This window comes from Helicoverpa zea, chromosome 19 (genome assembly GCF_022581195.2).
Source record: "Helicoverpa zea isolate HzStark_Cry1AcR chromosome 19, ilHelZeax1.1, whole genome shotgun sequence".
Classification (NCBI taxonomy): domain Eukaryota; kingdom Metazoa; phylum Arthropoda; class Insecta; order Lepidoptera; family Noctuidae; genus Helicoverpa; species Helicoverpa zea.
In genome coordinates this window covers 1,070,260-1,092,351 of record NC_061470.1, presented here as the reverse complement: position 1 = coordinate 1,092,351, position 22,092 = coordinate 1,070,260, and the positions used below count along the sequence as shown (strand labels likewise).

The 22,092-nt window shown below is 33.4% G+C and overlaps 1 protein-coding gene across 1 annotated transcript in view; it reads left to right on the top strand.

Moving 5' to 3' along the window:
* Nucleotides 1–519: 519 nt before the first annotated feature.
* The window catches only part of LOC124639336 (GAS2-like protein pickled eggs), an 82,666-nt gene continuing 61,093 nt past the window's right edge, over nucleotides 520–22,092 (top strand). Inside the window, exons 1-2 of the mRNA XM_047176648.1 lie at nucleotides 520–698; nucleotides 14,254–14,471. Coding sequence (XP_047032604.1) covers nucleotides 14,289–14,471 — 183 coding nt within the window. The 5' untranslated portion in view covers nucleotides 520–698; nucleotides 14,254–14,288. The remainder of the gene's footprint in view (nucleotides 699–14,253; nucleotides 14,472–22,092) is intronic.

Below are 22,092 nucleotides of genomic sequence, written 5' to 3'. Positions count from 1 at the left end.
TGTGCAGTCAAATTTTATCATAACAACACATAAGTAAATTGTGTTTTATGTGTGTCAGATATCTCAGAGTGTATCAACCTCTTATCTCTAGACATTAAGGCAGGGGGGACACTGTCGGCATGTTATCTATGCTATGGTGCACACAACAAAACACATAAGATAACTAGCTACAGACTACAGACTGTTTTAAACGACGCGAGTAATAAGGAAATGGTATATTTGGATGCAAATAGGTATAATATTGTGAATATTCATGCAAAATGTAATGACTAATGCGAATATTTTATGGCGTTATTTGACAAAATTGTAATTTAAATAATTAATTTTAATTAAGCACCCGACTACGGAACTGCAACGTAATCAATGGTCATCTTAATACTCAGACAGAAATGTAATTACCATAAACGAGAAAAGGTACAATTTAAGATAAATCTCGAAATTGCATTCAAGGTTGCTGCTGACGGTACAAGCGCTCGCGCACCGAAGAACGCGCGCGACGATGCGTCCGGCGTCAGTCGATCCGCACTCGCCGTGGAAGTCAGACGCGCTCGCTCGCGGCCTATCGACGCATCGATAGCACAGCGCAGCCCGCGATAAAAAAACCAGTGTTGTGTTATTTTTTTTGGCGAAAAAAGGATATTGTTATAAAAATAGTGGTGTGACGACTTGGACGAGGCGAGGTTTTTTTTTCTGTTAAGGTTCGTTTTTTTTTATGGATATAGTGGTAACGGTTTTTTTCATTGTGGTCTATGGTTGTTCAATTATTCTATTAGTTTTTATGAATGGAACCTTTTTCCTTTTGCATACAGCGTCAGCAAAAAGTACAATCCTAAATCCTAAGTTAATGGGTTTAGGAATTCGTTTAATTAAAATTATTTTCTTAACTTTACATACGAATAATATTCTTGTATACAGGGTGTTTGGCGCATGGACCGACACAATTTTTTGGGGGATTCGTGAGGCCATGTACTAGTTTTCACTCATAGACCCAATGTCCTATATGTCACTGTATTCGAGATACGATTTTTTTTGTTTGTTTTTAAAAATTACCGGAACTATCACCTTTAAAACGCTATAACTTTTCAGTCTGTTGTCGAATTTACACCAAATCACTTTCATTGCGTTCTCTGATGTATTATTATTCCAAATAAAACATAAATTCATAGCACTAGATGGAAAAAAAATACTTGTTGAGCTTCCAAAGTCTTAAAAATGAAAAAACGTATGAAAAATGTCAAATTCAAAATTAATTATAAAAAAAAGTAAAAGCTTTTATGAACTTCATTTAATAAAAAAAAAATGCCTACTTAATACCCTTTCCAACGATATGCCACATGGGTGTGAAATCATTAATAATGTCGTCACAAACCTAAAGGTACACATTAACCAGTGCCAGGGTAATGAAAACACAAAAATGTTTTAAAATGTTTTAATTAAATTTAAGTTATAAATTATGTTCAAAATGACTGCCTCTGTTGCGAATGCATGCACGGCATCTTTTTCTAATTTCTACAGTCGTCGTCCTCAGTCGCATTTCTGCTTTCATAATTTCAAAGGCGCAATTTATTCTTTCGATTAAAATTTCTCTTGTGGGTACTTCAGTCGCATACACAATTTCTTTTGCACGGCCCCAGACATAAAAATCCAAGGGCGTCAGGTCTGGTGAACGTGCAGGCCAAGGAATTGGGCCGCCTCTTCCGATCCATGAATTTGGAAAACAGTTGTCCAAATGTTCTCGCACGTCTCGCTGGTAATGTGCTGGACAGCCATCATTTTGGAAAATAATTGGTTCTCCATCTAATACTGGTAATACCAATTCAGGTAAATCTTCGAGTAAAAAATTCAAATAATTTTCTCCGGTCAGGCGCTCTGGTAAGAAATGTGGACCGATCAGGTGTCTTCCAATAACCCCCGCCCAAACGTTTACACTAAACTTAGTTTGAAAGGAACTTTGTCTTTTCTTGCGGGGATTTTGTCTTTTTTGCGCCCAATGGTGAAGGTTGTGGAGATTCACAATTCCCTCGTGATTAAAATTGGATTCATCAGTCCACAAAATTCTTTTTAAAAAATTTGTATCATCTACGTCCGTATGCATCATAAATCGGCAAAAATCGAGCCGTCTCCTGTGATCATCATCTATGAGACCTAGAACAATCCATTAAAGACTGGTAAAAATTCACTTTTTGAATGGCAAAAACTAACATAAATTTAAAAGATAAAATTAGAAAAAATAAAAGTTACTAGGTATTTATTTGAAAAACGAACCAGTAAAGCTACAAGGATATTTGTAAACGTTTAAAATAAGTGTATGGTTAAAACCATTTTAAAATACAAGTTTTTTGGGTGCAAAATTTCAGCACAATAAGGTCGAAGATAACTGGTTCAAAATTTAGTTTTACGATTTCGCCTGATAAAATAAATAAAGTACTTAACGTACCTTGAACAGAAGTGTAGTGATACGCATGCTTTCCATTTTCCCGAAGAACTGACCAAACTTTCCAAACCGACAAGTGAAGTCTTTCAGCTACAACTCGAATACTTGTCGTTGGATCCTCATCAAAAGCTTGCAAAATGCTTTCATCAATTACAACATTATGTTGCCTCACATTAACGCGAGGCTCTTGGAAATTTATGTTTCCAGTCTCCCTCAGACGTCGATAGGTTGTAGCAAACGTCTCGTGGTGTGGTATACGCCGGTTAGGATAACGCTGCTGGTAAATTCTACGCGCTTCACGAGCGTTACAATTAGCGCTGCCATATGCCAACAACATGTCAGCATACTCTTCGTTGCTGAAGTTAGGCATTGTAACAAGCACGGTGAATACACCAACAGTTTAACAGAAAAGTTCAACAAACAAAACTTAACAAAAACAAACTTTAACAAAAAACAACGAAATAGGAAAACGTGAAATACACGGACACTTCCGATAGCAGAGATAGTCAAATCTCGACTAAACAAGGATCACATAACAAACTCCAACCCAATGATAGACAAAGACAAGAGATATTTTTCATGCGTAAGAAAGAGACAGGCAGTTTACCTGCCAATTACCTGCTTACCATTGTTCTATCAAACGGGTTCGTTGTTAGAGACGTTAGAGTGCGTGTTCGTTCCTGCTCTGATTTTGACGACATTATTAATGATTTCACACCCATGTGGCATATCGTTGGAAAGGGTATTAAGTAGGCAATTTTTTTTTATTAAACGAAGTTCATAAAAGCTTTTACTTTTTTTTATAATTAATTTTGAATTTGACATTTTTCATACGTTTTTTCATTTTTAAGAGTTTGGAAGCTCAACAAGTATTTTTTTTCCATCTAGTGCTATGAATTTATGTTTTATTTGGAATAATAATACATCAGAGAACGCAATGAAAGTGATTTGGTGTAAATTCGACAACAGACTGAAAAGTTATAGCGTTTTAAAGGTGATAGTTCCGGTAATTTTTAAAAACAAACAAAAAAAATCGTATCTCGAATACAGTGACATATAGGACATTGGGTCTATGAGTGAAAACTAGTACATGGCCTCACGAATCCCCCAAAAATTTTTGTCGGTCCATGCGCCAAACACCCTGTATAATTTATTTTTATGAGTTTTTAGAATGAATAAATCTTAAAAAGGTTAACATACAAATAAAATCATTGCACAAAAATTATTGCAAAATATTTCCCAGAATACGAATTCTCTTTGTAAGTAGCAAAAAACTTAGATAACAACAATAAAATATATAATCAAGACAGATAAAATGCAACTGCAACGCCTTCCCACTTTATTTATCGAAAAACAATGACGTCACATTATCTAAAAGTCGATAATCTACTCAAATACAATTGGACAGCTCTATATGTACTACATGTTCATCGATAAGTCCTTATCGATAATATTTGCGCGTAGTGACGTACTGTCATTATCGTAGTGTCGATAAATGGACAGCAAACGTCGATAGTCCCTGAAGGCTGTCATATAACAAAGTCTAGGGATTTATGTCATCATTTTAAATGTTATAAGTAACTTTATATTAATATTATGAATATAATGTCATTGTTACGATAGAAAGTCGTAGAAATCAATGGCGCCGTAATTATTTTTTGAGATAAGCCCTAAGATGACCATGAATTCAATTATGTTAGTCATTTTGTTTTATCTAGAGACTTATTACTTTATACAGCAATCAGACAACTTCATGACATTTGATAATGACAGTTATTAAATTCAATCGAGTACACAATATTAATTTTGAAGTCATTTACAATACTAACATTAAAATTACTGGCTGTTCACAGCGGTATTACTCACTTATCGCCAGAACAATTTCCCGCAACTAAGTAAAAATTAACCTATGTCCTTTCTCGGGCTCTAGTCTATCTATGTACCAAATTTTATTGAAATTGGTTCAGTAGTTTGGCATCAAAGAGCAACAGACAGACAGAATCACATTCTTTAGAGCCTCGCATTAATAATTTTAGTATGGATTTACATCATCTTATATTATTGCCTAATTTAATATTAACAAACAGAAACAACACAATTTGCAACTCAATAATAACAAATCATAATAAAACACATTTGATACGGTATGGTCAGAAAAAAACAAATTTCACCGTAAATAACCATAACAATTTTAATAACACGGTTTTGATATAAATGCTGTGTTATTATTTGTTGAGGAAAACGAGAATATGAAAAAAAACTAAGTTATTATCTGTACTAATATAATAAAGAGGATTTTTATTGTTTGTTTGTTTGTGCCTAAAGGCTAAGAAACTGCTAATCCGATTTACTAATAAATCGTTAGTTTATTATTTATAAATTTATTTATAAATAGTTAGCAGTGGTAATTTATAAAACGTTATGGAATTGAAAACTTGTTAAAAGGCTCTTTTTCATTTATATGTTAATGTCCTGTGGATATTAAAATAAGCAATGCTTTAGTTATTGATCTAGACGAAGGTTCTATTAAACTTTTCTAAAAAATAATTAATATAAGAGTCCTTATATAAACTATAAGTAATACCAAGAACTGAATTTGAAACACACAAAAAATACAAACAATACGATACCTATCTAAAACAGAAACTATATTGGCCTTACTACAAAAACTTTAACCACTGTTTTACATTTGTCTAAAAAAAATGTGGCTCCAAAATGAACCATATGTCAACGTCATAATTTGACATTTTTTTAGACAAGTCTTAAACTGACGTTAAAAAGTTTTTGTGGTAAGACGGTTAGTGTCAATCTTTACATAGTTACAATTAATTATTTTATTTATGTCTTTTTTATGGAAAATTTCATTTTTGTTTCTAAAGATATTTAAAGAACTACAAATATTTACAATAAAAAATAAAACTATCCCTGTAAGAACATAAAACACAAACCATGTTGAACATAATACACTTCACTTTTTACTCACTACTAAAACAAGCCTAATTAAAAAATAACAAAAATAATGAAACTACAAGCGGTTCCTTTAACTTGCATCTCAAACGACTGATAAAACAGGCAGCTGTTCAATAATTACAATTAAAAATAATACAAATAACTTCAAGTGGTATGTGTACTAAAATATCTGATCCTCGGTATTCAAAGGGGAGCTTTTAGAGTAACACACTGCAAACTTTTAGTCGGCCGATAGTTTTTAGGCTCATAAATCAGTATGAAGATGAATTGTAAGTGCGCACATTATAAAGATCAGCCGTCTAACTACAAAAACTTTTTAACGTCAGTTTAAGCCTTGTCTAAAAAAATGTCAAATTATGACGTTGACATATGGTTCATTTTGCAGCCACAATTTTTTTAGACAAGTGTAAGTCAGGTGTTTAAGTTTTTGTAGTAAGGCCACAGGTATTTAGCCAGTATCAGACCTACAGAAAAAACACTTGAAAAAGTGAGTTAAGTAAGAATGTATGGCATATATGGTATGGGCATGTAATGAGGAGGGATGATACGCATGCAACAAAGTGTGTGCTAAGTATGAATGTGGAAGGATGGAGAGGAAGATTTAGACCGAAGAAAAGATGGATTGATTGCTTGAAAGAAGACATGAATAAGAAGAGAGTGGATGATATTACGAATGTCTGAAAGAGAGAAATGGAAGAAAAATACATATCGTGAAAACCCTAAATGACTTAGGAACAGGGCAGAAAAAAAAGAAGTCCGACAGAATTTGATTTTAATAAAGATTTTCTTAAGAAATAAAACTTTGTTCATCCTGCAACTGTCGGTCAACTATTTAGTCTACAGTATATACTGTTAGTCTGGAAGGTTATTTTCGGAATACCCGTCTACGTGCTGAGAATCTTACATTTCAACAAACGCATGACATTTTAGGAGGTATGGCTTAAATTAGTTTCTTTGGTTGTAGACGTTTGTTGGCATCACAATTTTAAATGTTTTTAAGTTGTTCAACATGCTTTCTACGGTTTAAATATTTAACTCATTGAAACAATGTCTATTTACTTTTTGGGTTAGTTCATAAAATAATTGAGGCTACTAACGAGAGTTCGTGAAACATGTTTCTTGTTTTCCATTAAACTCAAGTAAGCTTTCGTTGATATTTACTTATAGAACAGGTGCAATTATTCTTTATTTACTAGAAGTGAACAGTTATGCTGGTAAAATCACTACTGCCCTGATTGACAGTAAATAAAGCTAGTTACAACATTAAGTATTAAATGCTCCCATAATTGCTATCATCGCAAAAATCTCAAAACTATGTACCTATAAATTAAATACAATCAACATTTCGGTGCACTATGACCAAAATCCTTCACCTACACACAAATTTGACTAAAACTGAGCAATTATAAAATTACTGAACCGAAAAATCAACGTTTTCCGGTTTTTAGACAAAATGATTCAATTTAATGATAGAAATATGTATTCGCAGAAATTATATACCGTTATAACATTCACGTTTTTGCAAAGGTTCAAATATAGATATATTTTATATGTCTGGGTTATAGTTTCTTTAAATATTTATGAGGCATTTCTGACCTTACTTTCAATGATTCTAGTGAACTCCGTACTTGCGAAATATTATAAAGAATGTGAATTGTAAAACTATTTAACTAGGGAGCAATTTATGAACACAAGCAAAATATAATGGATACCTATTAAAAAAATTAAAAGTACTCACAGGAATTTGCAAGTCCAGTGAACTAAATAAACTTACGGACACTCGGTAGTGATTGACAGTCAAAAACTTGACCAACTATGTTTAACATCAAATTCCTCTGAAAAAGAGCCTTTTCCTACAAAACCTCAATTCACTTTCTCCAAGTAATTTTCTTACCTTCAGAGCAAAATATTCAAAATGACCAAGTCACCTTAATCAACAGTTTCCCTTCTTATCGATACAATAAGACTCGATATCGAATCGATATGCTTATCTAAGCTACGGTAGAAAGCCATTGTTATTTCTACATTATTTTCGCTTCATAACGAATAAAATTATCGATAAGCAATCGGCATGCTGAAGATGACGGAATTTTGCAAGAACTTTCTTTTGTGATTAAAGAAATAGTCGTGTTATATAGTTTATTTTTGATTTATATACATGGTTTATTTTATTTTAATTTATAGTGTGGTATGCGATATAAAAAACTTCAACAGTCATGAACAATAGCTTAGAAATGATTGAAAGATGTTCGGAATGGTAAACAAATATACAGATTCTCAGGTGTAAAGTACTATAGGTATTACTTGTGGCTTCATCATAAGCAGTATACCACACAGTCACAATGAAAGAATTTCAATATTGTAACAGTAGTTTCAGAGATTATCTTTTACAGACATACAGACTCAAACATAATGCTGTCAAAGATAAATACTGACAATTTAAAGATACCTTTATCATATGCAAAAGATTGAAAATATATAATGATTCGAGCCCAACCCATTTCTCTTTACTGACTAATCTTACAAAGAAATCCGGAAAAACAATTTGTAGATAACTGAGTCATTAATAAATCACTTTTATTTGTTCGGCGTAGAAACAGTGAATCATTTTTAATTGCGACAAATATACGTTCTGACATTATTAATGGAGTGTTTGGTCTGATCTGCGGTCAGATGTCGTAAATATTGTGGAGACATTCTGATACCAAATATATACAACACCCAGAAAGTAAACGCTTGTAATTTTCTTTCATGATATTTCAGTTTTTATACTGTAAATCCTTTCTACTTCGTAATTTTTTAAAGCTGAAGAGTTGGTTTACTTAAACGTGCTCATCTCTGAAACCACAGGTCCGATTTGAAAAAGTCTTATAGTGTAAGATAGCCCATTTATCGAAAAAGCCTGTAGTGTACTTTTTACCCAGATGCGCGGAAAATTTCCCACGGGACGCGAGTTAAAGTAGCAGAAGATAGTCAAATTCCACGGGATCAAATTTTTTTTACCGACTTCCCACAAAAGGAGGAAGTTCTCATCTCAGATAGGTATTTGTATTTTTTTCTACCTTCATAACTACAACATTAAAATGCACTAAACATTCATAATTTCTTCTCAAACGTCTAAAATTTCGCTGGAACCATAATTCTAACTCCAAAAATACAAGTCACCCGGCGCGCGCGCAGAGACGAACTCGAAATAAATGCGCCGCGGGTGATGCTGTAAACAGATTAGCCTACTAACTGTAGGGATAGCAAAACAGTTGTGGAATATTAAAGGACCTGTAGAGTTGGCAAAAAAGTTATTTAACAGTTGTATACTGAATATTAAAGAATAACTGTGGTTGGCATAAAAGTTATTTAACAATGAGGTACAGAATTTAATGTGGCTTGTCCGAGTTTGATAAAATTTCGCGTGGACATTTTTGGTGCGTAAAAAATATACAACACCACTTTTTTGCCAGTTACTTACATAATATAAAGAGTTAAAAATTGCTGGAACAACTTTGATAAAATTTGGAATGGATATTTTGTGTTGTGGGTTTTTATCCGGGTGCGTTAATGAATTCTCGTCAGGATTCGTGTGACAATTTTTGTCATAAGTAGTAACAATTTTTTTTTTAATAATAAAAAATAGTAGGTAATTTAATTAATAAAAGTGTCATAGATAATAATAGTTCATGTGAAAAAACGTGTCTAATCACGTTGTACGTTATAAATTGATGTCGTAAAAAATACTAGACCATATAAAACAATTTATTATTTACCAACTACGCAACCTAATAAATTCGTTATCAAATAATATAGACTGATTATTATTTAGTGATCATATAGATCTTTATCCGCGTATCAAGTAACAAAAAACTGAACAATATACCTACTAGAAAAAACAGTATTTTTACACAAAAAAAATCTACTCTATTAAAATGACATAACAATAAAAATTATAATGGCTGCATAACATTATCTATTTACTTAGATATTTACATATTAACAATAATGATAAAAAAAACTATCCTAGTAAAAACAAAGAAAAAAAAAACTAAAAAGCATCAAAAATTCATCATCATCAATTTATTTTATTTACAGTGTTTTTTTTGGTGCATTTAGAATAGTTCTTATATGAATTGTAAATATATTTTAAACATTTGTAAATGTGATTAATAAAGCACCTCTATTCTTAAATTTGTTAAAATCATCAATTTATAATTAAAAAATAAACATTCGACTTTTTTGCTATCTCTACAGCTGCGACAACGGAAGTCAACAGAGCGTGCGCTTGCGCAACCGGCGGATCTGCCATTGTCTTGTCGTTGCTGACCCTACCAAGTCAATACACGTGTTTGTTCATACATTGTTTTCATACACATATAATTATTGTTGCTTTTTGGCCTACTTTTAGAATTAATGGCCGTCTTTAAGAGTGAGCACACGGCAAACTTTTAGTCGGCCGATAATTTCTTTAGGGTTTTCTTATGGGAAATCATCAAATGACCCTGCCCGCAGTGGGTTAGCGTGAAGGAATATCAGACTATTACTGTCATTTTGGGAAATCAATATGACCCCTCCAGCTGTGGGTTAGCAGCGTGAAGGAGTGTCAGACTCTTACTGACTAAAAACCATCATGTTACTTCTTAAGCTCTTTTTGTACCAGGGCCGCGGTAGCTCTTTCGAAAAATTGTAAATAGTCAATTTGGGCTGATAAATCAGTATGAAGATGAATGGTAGTACGCACATTATAAAGATCAGGTATTTACCCGGTATGAAACCGCCTAAAAACTTTGACTAGAATCAAAATTTTCTCTAAAAAAAGATTTGCTAACCATCGGGTCAAGTCGGCCGACTGTTTAGTCTTCAGCGTGCGGTTATTTAAGTTAGAAAAGAATATTATGTGAACATCTGTCATACATTTATGTAATTTTGTAGACAATGTGTTAATTTATGTTTCAGCAATGTGGGAGAGTAATCTAGATTGTAGAAGTTTAGGTCATGCTAGTTTTGTAAACATTTTAAATGTCTTAGAGATTTAGTATAGTGTGTTAAACCCCGTTTAATTGAATAGTTTGTGTGTAATTGGGTTACTTACTTCTCTGTTTAATGACGATACTATGAACAGACGTAGGTTTTGTGTTAAAATTGTAGTCTTAAATTCTGACTTACAAAAAGGTACAATATACATACTTCTCGATGTGATCCAATTAACAAATAATTATTGATCATAAAACTTCGGTTTCCCAGTTTTGCCAACTGAGGACCAGTGTTTTACATGGAGCGACTGCCTACCCTCGATCTTGTTGCCCGGGGAACTCTTGACATGACTGGTTGTCACACTTTCCACTTCTAACTACCTCTAACTACTACCAGAGATAGGTCAAATGGCAGCCTGGCACCACCAATTAAACGTGCCTTCGAAAACACAGAATAACTCTTTACGACATATCTGGTCACCCATCCACGTATTGACCGCGCTAAGCCTTACTAAGGCACGTACCTAACTAAAGTCTAGTCCTAGAATCAGTTGCATCATACAATGACGTTCACACATTCCTAGTGGTATCAAAGCCTAGGTCACAGCTCGCATCTAGGCTATTTATACTAATAGTGTTACTAGGTATCTAGGCAATACCTGAATAACTCGCATACTTATATGATGATTAACTAAGATGAGATTATTTTAGGATTAAACAGGATTTGGGTAGCGCTTAGAATTTTCGATTTTTAGGTCATGTAAACAGAAATATGTTATGATGTCAGAATTCTGATGAAGGGATTTTTAGCAGGTTTATAGGTTTCGGTATCTGATGATGTCAGTGTTTTAGTCATTCAAGTGGTTATTCATGAAATACTTTTAGATTTTAGTTCAACAGTTGGAGAAAACTTCGTGTGCAAAGTTTTTCAGAAATGAGATTTCTGAGTGGCTCATCGCTTTTCTTTATAAGAAAAGATACTTGAATATTTTAAGAATTTACATAATATATTAAAGGCTAGATATTTACCTAATAGAAACAGGACTAAATGCATGTTATAACCACTTATATCACTCGATTCCAATCAATCATTCAGCATAATCGATTACATTATCGATGCGTTCAATCGAGAACGGTCTGATAATTACGAGTAGTTTTCACAAAACGATCGCGTTTAATGAGCCGAGAGATATGTATGAAACAATTACGTATTATGATGAGGTATTGAATGGTACTATTAGTTAATTTATCGACTAGTTCTTCAACGTGGTTTTAGCCGTGTTCCGAGGGAACGTATACCTACTTAGTGTACTCGAATATAAAGTAGCTTAATTAATCTAACCCTTAAATGGTCAAATCTTCTTCACGTGAAATCGCAATAAAGAAAAGCCTAACTTTGCATTTCTGCACTTGTTGTTTCCCTCAGTTTCACTCTCCTCCCTAAATACTACATCAAAATAGTGCAAACAACGGGGTACCGATTTTTTACTACGAAAATACAGGAAAACAACGTTGTTTGTTTTGACTGTCAGTAACTGTCAACTACACCAAAAACGGTCAGACTATACAAACCAATTTAGTATAAGAGGTTTCAAGATTTCCCTCATACTCGAAACCTAAAATTTCACTAACACACTCACCATACATTAGCAAAATACACATCACCCGATCAATCTTTCACTCTACACTGCGCAGGAGTAGAACCCGCGAAAGCGCGCACTGAGGCGCGGCGCGCGACCGTGCGTGTGGGTAAATGAACTGTGGCGCCACTGTGCTGGTGATGGAAGACCTGATGGTGGAGTTATTACCTGTAGGATGTCATATGTTTGTAGCCTTTTGTTGTGTGTTTAAGGTATTGACGGGGTCTGAATTTTGGTCTGAATGGTCATGAGAGCTCGCACTGAAAAGTTTTCAGTGCGAGCTCTCATGCAGTCAACATTATGAAGAACAGGCATTTAGCAGATACTCGATCATCATCATCATCTCAGCCATAGGACGTCCACTGCTGAACATAGGCCTCCCCCGTAGATCTCCACAGATACCTGTTGGAGGCAACCTGCATCCAGCAGATACTCAATACTCAATCATTTATTGCATTCCACAATGTGTTTCTTAGGTGGTAAATTATAAATTATGAGATCATAGACCCTGTCGGGCACAGCAAAGTAAAACTAAAAGTAAAATTAGGAGAGATACTAGACCGACTGAAAATGGGAAAACTATCGGCCGACTGTTTAGTGTGCAGTGGTAGGGCAAACACGTAAAATAGAATAAGTAGTAGGTATTTTGAAAATTGGCTTCTGTCTCGTCGGGTAAACCCGTTATAAAAGACAGGCGTAATGATCTTTACGAACGCAACTATGACCGCAACTTCACCGAATTGAAATATTTAATTAAAATACATGCATTAAATTAATAAAAAATATCTAAGCAGCTTACCTTTTGGCGCTAACATTGCCATTAGAATTAATTAATCCCTAATAATAGTAATAAGAAGACTGCCTAAGTTTCCAAATAAATAAAACTATGAATTGATTAATAAATAATTCATTTGCGGCATCATCAATATAATCTTGTATTGCATTAAACATAATATCTTGATTATCAAACAGGTGTTACTGCTACTTTATTTTAGTCACACATGAATGATCTTAACCACAAAAAAATAATCCACTTATGTTCAGCAATTTCCAAACCATTTTAATTTAAAAACTGAACATACACTTGACCTCTTCAAAAAAGGTTAATAAACAATCACAAACCCATTTCAATTATTAATACTATTACAAATAAATGCTATCTCTAAAATCATTATCAGACTTTTTTTTAAAGTCTAGACAAAAAATTAAGTAGCAAGTTAACTGGCAGTATGAAATAGACGCCGTAGCCATCAGGCTTATTATAAACAATTGCCTGTTGCCTGTCAAATCATTTGCCGACAACCAAGGATGTGACTTTTAAAGACTATAAAACCACCAATTTAAGTTGAGCCCCGGAATTTTGCCGAACTAATTGAAATGTACGGTAGACTGCACATCAGTGGTAACTGTCACGCACCTTAAATCAATAGTAATGAGTACGATTTTCCTATAAAACTGTTACCACTGACATGACGTTGACTGTACCTAATCTGACGTTTGTTTGACGTGTCTCTTGACAAGTGGAGCCGTCTACAGAGGTCAGCTTAAATTGGTTTTCATGTACGAATTAGTTGACACTTAGAACATTTGTCATAGTTATGTGGTGGTTACGAAATCTGTAATTGAGATAAAAAAATGGATGCTTGTTTCATGTCCGGGGTTAATGGTTCACGATACTTCATTTTGTAGCGATGACAGTTTTATCAGAAGGCCAACTATTTTTGTGAAATGGTTCATAGTTAACACATTTATAATTCTTTTTTTTTGCATTTTTGGTAAATAACCCATTTTTAAGATATTACTTACATAATGATCAGGTACCTATGTAACTTTATAATAATAAGCAATAATATCGCACTCAGAGCCACAAGATAGAAACTGTGTTTAGTTTGTGGCTCAACGGTAACTTCCACAATGTAAAGTTGCTTTTTTGATAATAAACATTATTTTATTTATTTTAATGCAGAAATACGCATTTCAAAATATTGAAACGTACCTAGTCAATAAAATCGTCTTATAAACTTTTATGTATCATCATCTTCCTGCCCTAATCCCAATTTTGTTTGTGGTCGGCGCAGCATGTCTTCTCCTTCCATACTTCCTTACATTCTTCTGCTTCCATACTTCCTCCCATATTTTCCTTACATTCTTCTATCTGCCGTCGTAAATATTTCATAACTTTTTATGCTTCTGTACATACATAAATAGATCAGTTTTTCAAAACTAACCTAATTTTTCTTTGTTACAGACCAGTAATGTCCATCTAGCTGAACATTATCAACAATGGCGAGCGCAGGAGCAGTTCTCCTTGAGGCTAGGCCTTTCCGGCCCTTCAAGTCTTCCGAGGAGTACCTGTATGCCATGAAAGAGGACTTGGCGGAATGGCTGACTGTCCTCTACCCTGAACTCAGGATCAATGCCGATAACTTCCTGGATAGGCTCGATACGGGCGTGGCTTTGTGCAGGGTGAGTTTTTTATATATTTTTTTTTATATTCCAGTTTTGGGTGTCTATTGAAGATTTCAATTTATGTACTATGTTGATATTACTGACCTGCAAAGGTGAAATAAGGTATTTCTTTTAGTTTGAATGGGAACTCTGGAAAGTCATTGATAATAGTTAATTTCCATGTTTGCGTAGGTAATGTTTTAATTTATTTTTTTTACTCAGAATATTAAATGGTATTCCTTCCTTATCAGCATTGGTACAAAATGATATTGATACTTACGATTTTTTGTTTATTTATTTTTCGTTAACTAATATGAAAATGTCTCAAATGAACAAACTCAAGTGTGGAGTAATACCTATATGCATAAATAATACATTTCTTTGCCGATAAAATATCACGTTTCATTGATCGTGAATTATGAGAGATTATGTCAAAGATTATGATACAGAGGCGCCAAAATATGCGAATTTAAATACCTTATCTAAAAACAGATACGACAAACCATTATAGTGGTATTACTAAGGAATTTATTTGACAAATATTTTTGTTAGATTACCCAGATAAAGTGCGATGACAATATTTCGTGTTTTACAATCTATTGTTCTTTGAATAAATTAGTTTTTTTACCTGTTATTGTCAGTTTTAAGAACTGTTAAGTAACATTTATTTATAGGGTCTCGTGTAATATTTCGCACGTTATTTTGAACTCCGTATGTTCACGTCATTGGTATAAATATCTATATGAGTTTGAGTTTAGACACAAAATAAATAATGTCTGTTGTGCTGTAGAGGAGTGAGGAAAAAATAATAAAATATTGCATAGGATGAGTTACACAGAAATGTCAAAGTGTTTTGGGTTAAGACGTCAACTTATGACGCCATTTAAATGAAATTAAGCCGGTAAATAATTCTTGGTGTCATTTCATGTTAATAAAATACCTAGTTAACAATGCCAGTCAAATATGCCAAAAAAGTCTTATCCAATTGTATCTGCATTTGATATGATTGCAAAATAACAAGACATAAATTGTAATTATGTCATCTATTATGTATAATTCTTCATATTATGATATTCTATACTGTTCCTAATACAGGAAGATAATACCACTAATATAACAGTTCCCAGTCAAGTCGTCAGGATATCCTGCACTATTAGGACTCTTACATAACTTTATGCAAACACGTCACGTGCCTTTGACACCCAGTGTACTTGCACTGCGCTTAAATAGTATTGACTAGCCATTTTCCCGCGGTTCCACCCGCGTCCCGTGGGAACTACTGCCTGTACTGGGATAAAATATAGCTTGTATAGCCTATGTTACTCGGGAAGAGTTTAGCTTTACAACAGTAAAAAATTAAAATATTGGTTCAGTAGTTTCGGAGCCTTTTAGGTTACGAGCGTATGTAAAATTCTGAGCTGATTCTGCTGAACTTAGGATGATTTAATCAGTTTTTTTTTTTCAATTCCATGAGTAGTATATAAAACTACTGTCTTTCAGCGTAATTTCAATAGTAATTTAGTCATACATTTTATGATACTTCATAGGTGTTGACGTTACAAGTGACCAATAATACAACTTCCTGAAATATTATCGTTTCAAAGAGGCCAATAAATTATTATCGACGATAAGACTTACTGATTAGCTGTGTGAACTAATTGGAAATAACATGCTCTGTATGTAGATACGAGGGTTTAAGTATTTCTCCGTGTGTACGTATAATTGAATCGAAAATCTGATTATTTATCGAAAATTAACGTTTCTCTTACATCATTTAATTATCAGAAGAGATTTTTGAGAAAAGTAGATACTGTCTCGTAGGTGAAAATAAATTGTAGGTATGAATAAAGTCTCCTTTTCAAAAAATGGTCTTAATGCGTCTTATATGGTAGGTGCTGTCCCTATTTTGCCCTAAAAAAATAATCCTCATTTATCAGTCTTCCTAATTTGATAATGAGAAAACAATTTCCTAGTTTCATCATGTTTCGTTCACGAACGCTTTTCTCCATAAATTATAAATTTTAAAAAACCCCCGACTCAAAAAAAAGCACGCAATTATTATGACAAAAGGTTAAAAACGCTAAACCCTATAAAAATCAAAAAATAACTTTTAACACTACGTAAGTACCAACTAAAGCATGTCAGACTAAACTTAATTTTGTCGTGTCGGGGGACCGCTCTAATTTATTAGCCTAACGTTAGAAGTAATTATATACTACTACATTACATATACTTCTTATAACTTTTTATACAATTTTGTTTAGATACGTGTTTTTTAGGGTTCCGTAGCCAAAATGGCAAAAACGGAACCCTTATAGTTTCGTCATGTCCGTCTGTCCGTCTGTCCGTCTGTCACAGCCGATTTACTCGGAAACTATAAGTACTACAGTGATGAAATTTGATGGGAATATGTGTTGTATGAACCGCTACAAAAATATGACACTAAATAGTAAAAAAAAGAATTGGGGGTGGGGCCCCCCATACATGTAACTGAGGGATGAAATTTTTTTTTTCGATGTACATACCCGTGTGGGGTATCAATGGAAAGGTCTTTTAAAATGATATAAAGTTTTCTAAAAAACATTTTTCTTAAAGTGAACGGTTTTTGAGATATCAGCTCTCAAAGTCGTAAAAAGTATGCCCCCCCCCCTCTATTTTTATAACTACGGGGTATAAAATTCTAAAAAAAATAGAGGTGATGCATGCTAATTAACTCTTTCAACGATTTTTGGTTTGATCAAAGTATCTCTTATAGTTTTTGAGATAGGTTGATTTAACTGTAATTTACGGAACCCTTCGTGCACGAGTCCGACTCGCACTTGGCCGGTTTTTTTATACGAATGTTGTAATTAGGTAGGTATCATTTGATTTATGTAAGTATTTTTAAAGGTAAAAAGCGGTCCCCCGACACGTCAAAATTTAGTTTAGTCTGACATGCTTTAGTTGGTACTTACGTAGTGTTAAAAGTTATTTTTTGATTTTTATAGGGTTTAGCGTTTTTAACCTTTTGTCATAATAATTGCGTGCTTTTTTTTGAGTCGGGGGTTTTTTTAAAGGAGATTGGGCAAGAATGTATGAAGTTTGGTCCAAATGTCCACCACGAACGAGACCTATATAATTAAATAGTCCACTTAATTTAGAGTAACTTTTACTAAGAAAGTAAAAAAAAACAATGCCAAAAAAAAGTTATAGCCAAAAATGTATTCTTAATTTTCGGTAGTTTTTGTATGTTGTCATTATTATTTTTTATTTTATTCCACTTTCATTTCCGCACTTTATCTAAAACTAAGATGAGTAAGACACATTTGCATATAAACCCATATTTATTTGCCCGATGGATGTACGAATCACGAACCAATTGAGGTGCCAGAAGGGCTTGAATATACTCAACGGTGCCTGGATCTAAGATAGTTCGAAGTAACTGGTGGTGTCTTCTCTCTAATAATGAACAATTCTATTTTGTCAGAAGTTACAGAAAGTACGAAAATCGAACATCACGAAAAGTAATTGAAAAAATTAAATTGAAAAAATCTATAAAATGTTTTATTTTATTTTGCTATAACTTTTTTCTGGCATTATATTTTTTTTTACTTTCATAACAAAATATGTTCTATATTTAACGGGCTATCTAGCCATATAGGTCTCGTTCGTGGTGGACATTTGGACCGGAATCGCCCATTGTCCTTTATAATTTAATTTTATTTCATGCTTTTTGAAGGAGCTCCTTAATTTTTCCTTCTTTCATTTAATTTCTTTTATTTTAAGATGGGGTCGCTATATGCGATCTCGGCCAAAAGAAGCTGTTTAACAATCCTCATGACAAACCAGCTCTGGGAGAATTGCACAGATTGAGAAACAACAAAGATTAACCTTTGGTCATTCTAGATTTTCAGCAAAAATATAAATCGGTTTATCCGTTTCATTCCGGCATTCCAGGGTTTCATCAAAGTCAAAGTCAAAGTCAAAGTCTTTTATTTGCCAGAATGTAGGTGTACAGAGTATGTTCTTAAATCTAAAGTGGCCCATTTACATCCTACCATTACATACGGTGTGCAAATATTTGTTATAAATTTTATTAGAACACCAAGTACAGTTAGAGATATGCGCTCCCGTAAATGTTGAATGTTGATACACATTAGTTAAAAATTAATGTCAAAGTTATATAGTACAATATATCAAACATGTCAAACAATTATATTAAACAAACAAATACATAATTATGTGAAAGATTTAACTAAAATTACAATACAACGTCATTGATTAATACCATCTCCACAATATGACATAAATTCTTTGAGATCATAAAAACATTTTTCTTGTAACCACTGCGTCAACTTTTTTTTAAATTTGATTAAAGGTAATTCTTTAAAGACTTTTGGTAATTTATTATACACCTTGATCGCATTTATATAAGAGTTTCTTTTATATAATTCTAGCTTGCATTGTGGTATACATAATTTATACTTATTTCTGGGAGCTGCATTTCTTTTCGTTACATCCTTGAACTTAATAAATAATTCCGGATGTTGTTGTACAAAAAGGCACAATTCTTTGATGTACATACAAGGAAGTGGTAAAATATTGTACTTTTTAAACAAGGGTTGACAACTATCTGTGTTCGAGGCTCCACAGATTGCACGCACACATTTTTTTTGTACTCTAAACGCTTTTATAATATCTACAGAATTTCCCCATAATAAAAGACCATATGAGAGTACGTCCGTGATATGCACACAAAGCAGCTTCTGTAGATACCGTGACTCTTAGCCTTTTTATAGCATACACAAATCTGTCGAGTTTGTCACAAACGTAAGCTACATGTGCTTTCCAGTTGCAATTCTTATCTAGCATTATACCCAGAAATTTTGTAGTTGCAACTTCTTCAACAATCGTTTTATTATAATTTACATTTAATGTCAATGGTTTTCTTGTATATGTATGAAATTGTATCATTTTTGTCTTCTCTATGTTAATTTGTAAATTATTAGAATTCAGCCAACATATTATGTTGTTTAATGCTTTATTTATTTCTGATTCATACATGTTGGCGTTCTTACCTTTTACAACAAGGGTTGTGTCATCGGCAAACAAGATTGACTTGTGGCAAACAATATTTGGGAGATCATTAATGTACATGAGGAATAGGAATGGTCCCAATATACTGCCTTGAGGCACTCCAAAATTATTTTGCTTAAAGGCACTTCTGTATACCACTTTTTTATCATTTTTATGGGTTTTAGAGATTTCGACACATTGTTGTCTGTCAGTCAAGTAGTTTCTCAACCAGTCGTTCGCTTTACCTCTTATTCCATACCTATCTAATTTGTGTAAGAGCAATTTGTGGTCCACAAAATCCGCCACATCCCATTTCCAGCATCAGGTTCTCGTCAATCAGAAACATGAAGAGAACTCGTCAAGACAAATTCAACGAGCCCAAACTCGATGGGTTTACTAAATGGCAGTTCAGGGTTACGTCTCCTATCTTCGTGTCCTAACAGCAGACCAGCTCAGTGGTTCCAAAAGACATTAGTATTTCAAATTTCAGATCCCACATATGCTTGCAAGTAAACTGAGCGTGTAACATTCCTATCACACCTAACAAACGAGCTGATGACCTTGAAGACCTGAACCGATTTCCACCAAACATAGCTAAGAACACTCCCGAATGACATTCCTTTCAAACAAAAAAAACCGCATTACAATCGGATCATCCGTTTGGGAGCTACGATGCCACATACACACACACACACACACACACACAGACACGTCAAACTTATAACACCCCGTCGTTTTTGCGTCGGGGGTTAAAAACAGAGCGATACTACGTAAAGTTTTCAAAACAACTTGAGGTCAATGAACGTACTCAGAAAGGATAGCAGCTTATCACCTTATGAAACGAGTTCGGTAGAATTTATTGCAAGTTTGTATACCTTTATAAATATAAATAAACTTTTTAATTTTCTGTTAAATGTCGCAGTTCTCATGGTCAGTAGCGGAATATTTATGTTTATTGAAATTGGTAGGAAGGGTAAAATAAGTTATTTTATACAAGAACTACTTATTACACAAAGGCTGCGTTACACTATTATCCAACATTATCAGAAACCCTAAACCAAAAATATATAACCTTAGTAATTAGCAGTCGAAACAGTAGCTCATTCCACTCTTGTTTCTTTTAATTTGTATCGTTTACAAAATATAAGTAAGTGTGTTTTCTCTTGAAAAATATAAATAACTAGCCGTTTTCACCCGCGTCCCGTGGGAGCTACTGCCCGCACCGGGATAAAATATAGCCTATGTTACTCGCTGATAATATAGCTTTCTAATGGTGAAAGAATATTCAAAATCGGTCCAGTAGTTTTTCAGTTTATCCATTACAACCAAACAAACAAAGTTTTTCTCTTTATAATATTAGTATAGATGAGAAAAATATCACCTATCTATCTACTTTAACTATTAGGAGATACAGTTATTGCGGCTTTTTTATAAATTATCCATTCGTTGTTTAGCGACTATTATAGAGATTAATATTTGAAACATTTTTTTGAAGCTCAAAATTCAATCTCTTATTGACGGATAGATAGCTTATAGAAATCCAGCATGAATCAATATCATGCATTTCATAATAATACAAACATGTTTTTCCTAGCGCTGGTTATACTACCAATCACTTCGCTGAATAAACAGTGTTGTTATCAAGCTCTCGATTGATAAGATTATATATTATATACTGACCGACTAACTGCACTCGAGTGCTCAGACTGTTAATATTGTAAGTTTATTTAGTTCACAAAACAAATCATCTAGAAGATGATTTTTCCCAACTATGTTGGGGTCGGCTTCCAGTCTAACCGCATGCTGAGTTCCAGTGTTTTACAAGCATCTACTGCCTATCCGACTTCCTCATCCCAGTTACCCGGGAAACCCAGTGCCCCTAAGTAGGTTAGTCTATGAATCAAAATTAGAATAATTAAACTAAGCAAACAAATATAAAACCTTTTTATGAACTGAAAAAAAAGAGTGAAATTAATTCTTGATTGTTCTTACGATCTTTTCGCGGTGAAACATTGAATGGATCAAGATGCAATTTGGTATAGAGAAATATCAAATACTGTGTGCTTAGTAATTTCTTCAGGGCAAATTAGAGAGATTAACCGAGAAATATTTTATAAATTCTATTCATAAAATATCTACTTAAATAAAAAAGCATACAAATTAGAAAGACAAATCCTTCAACTGGTTAAACACTTTACAAAACTACTAATGATCTCTACAGCTCAGACAATATTGCAAAAATCGGCACATTACAAACGAATCGACGATTAATTAACAGTCAATCAGGATTAACGTTACAAAATCGTCGCTAACCGTCAGATTAACGTTAGATTTACTAATGGCGCCGAATTTCTATTAATTATTGCATTTATTGCGAAACGCTAATTCGTTTTATTCCATTTTATTGAGCAAGTTGATAAGTGAAAGATGTAATTTAAATACGCGTTTAAGATAACATTGCGTGAAACAGTACATTAAGACGTTTTAAAATGAGATATTTTTAAGCTAATGAGATAGTTTTTAGACTATTAGATATACTAATGAGACAGTTTTGGGGCTATTAGGTATTTTTATAAGACTGGCT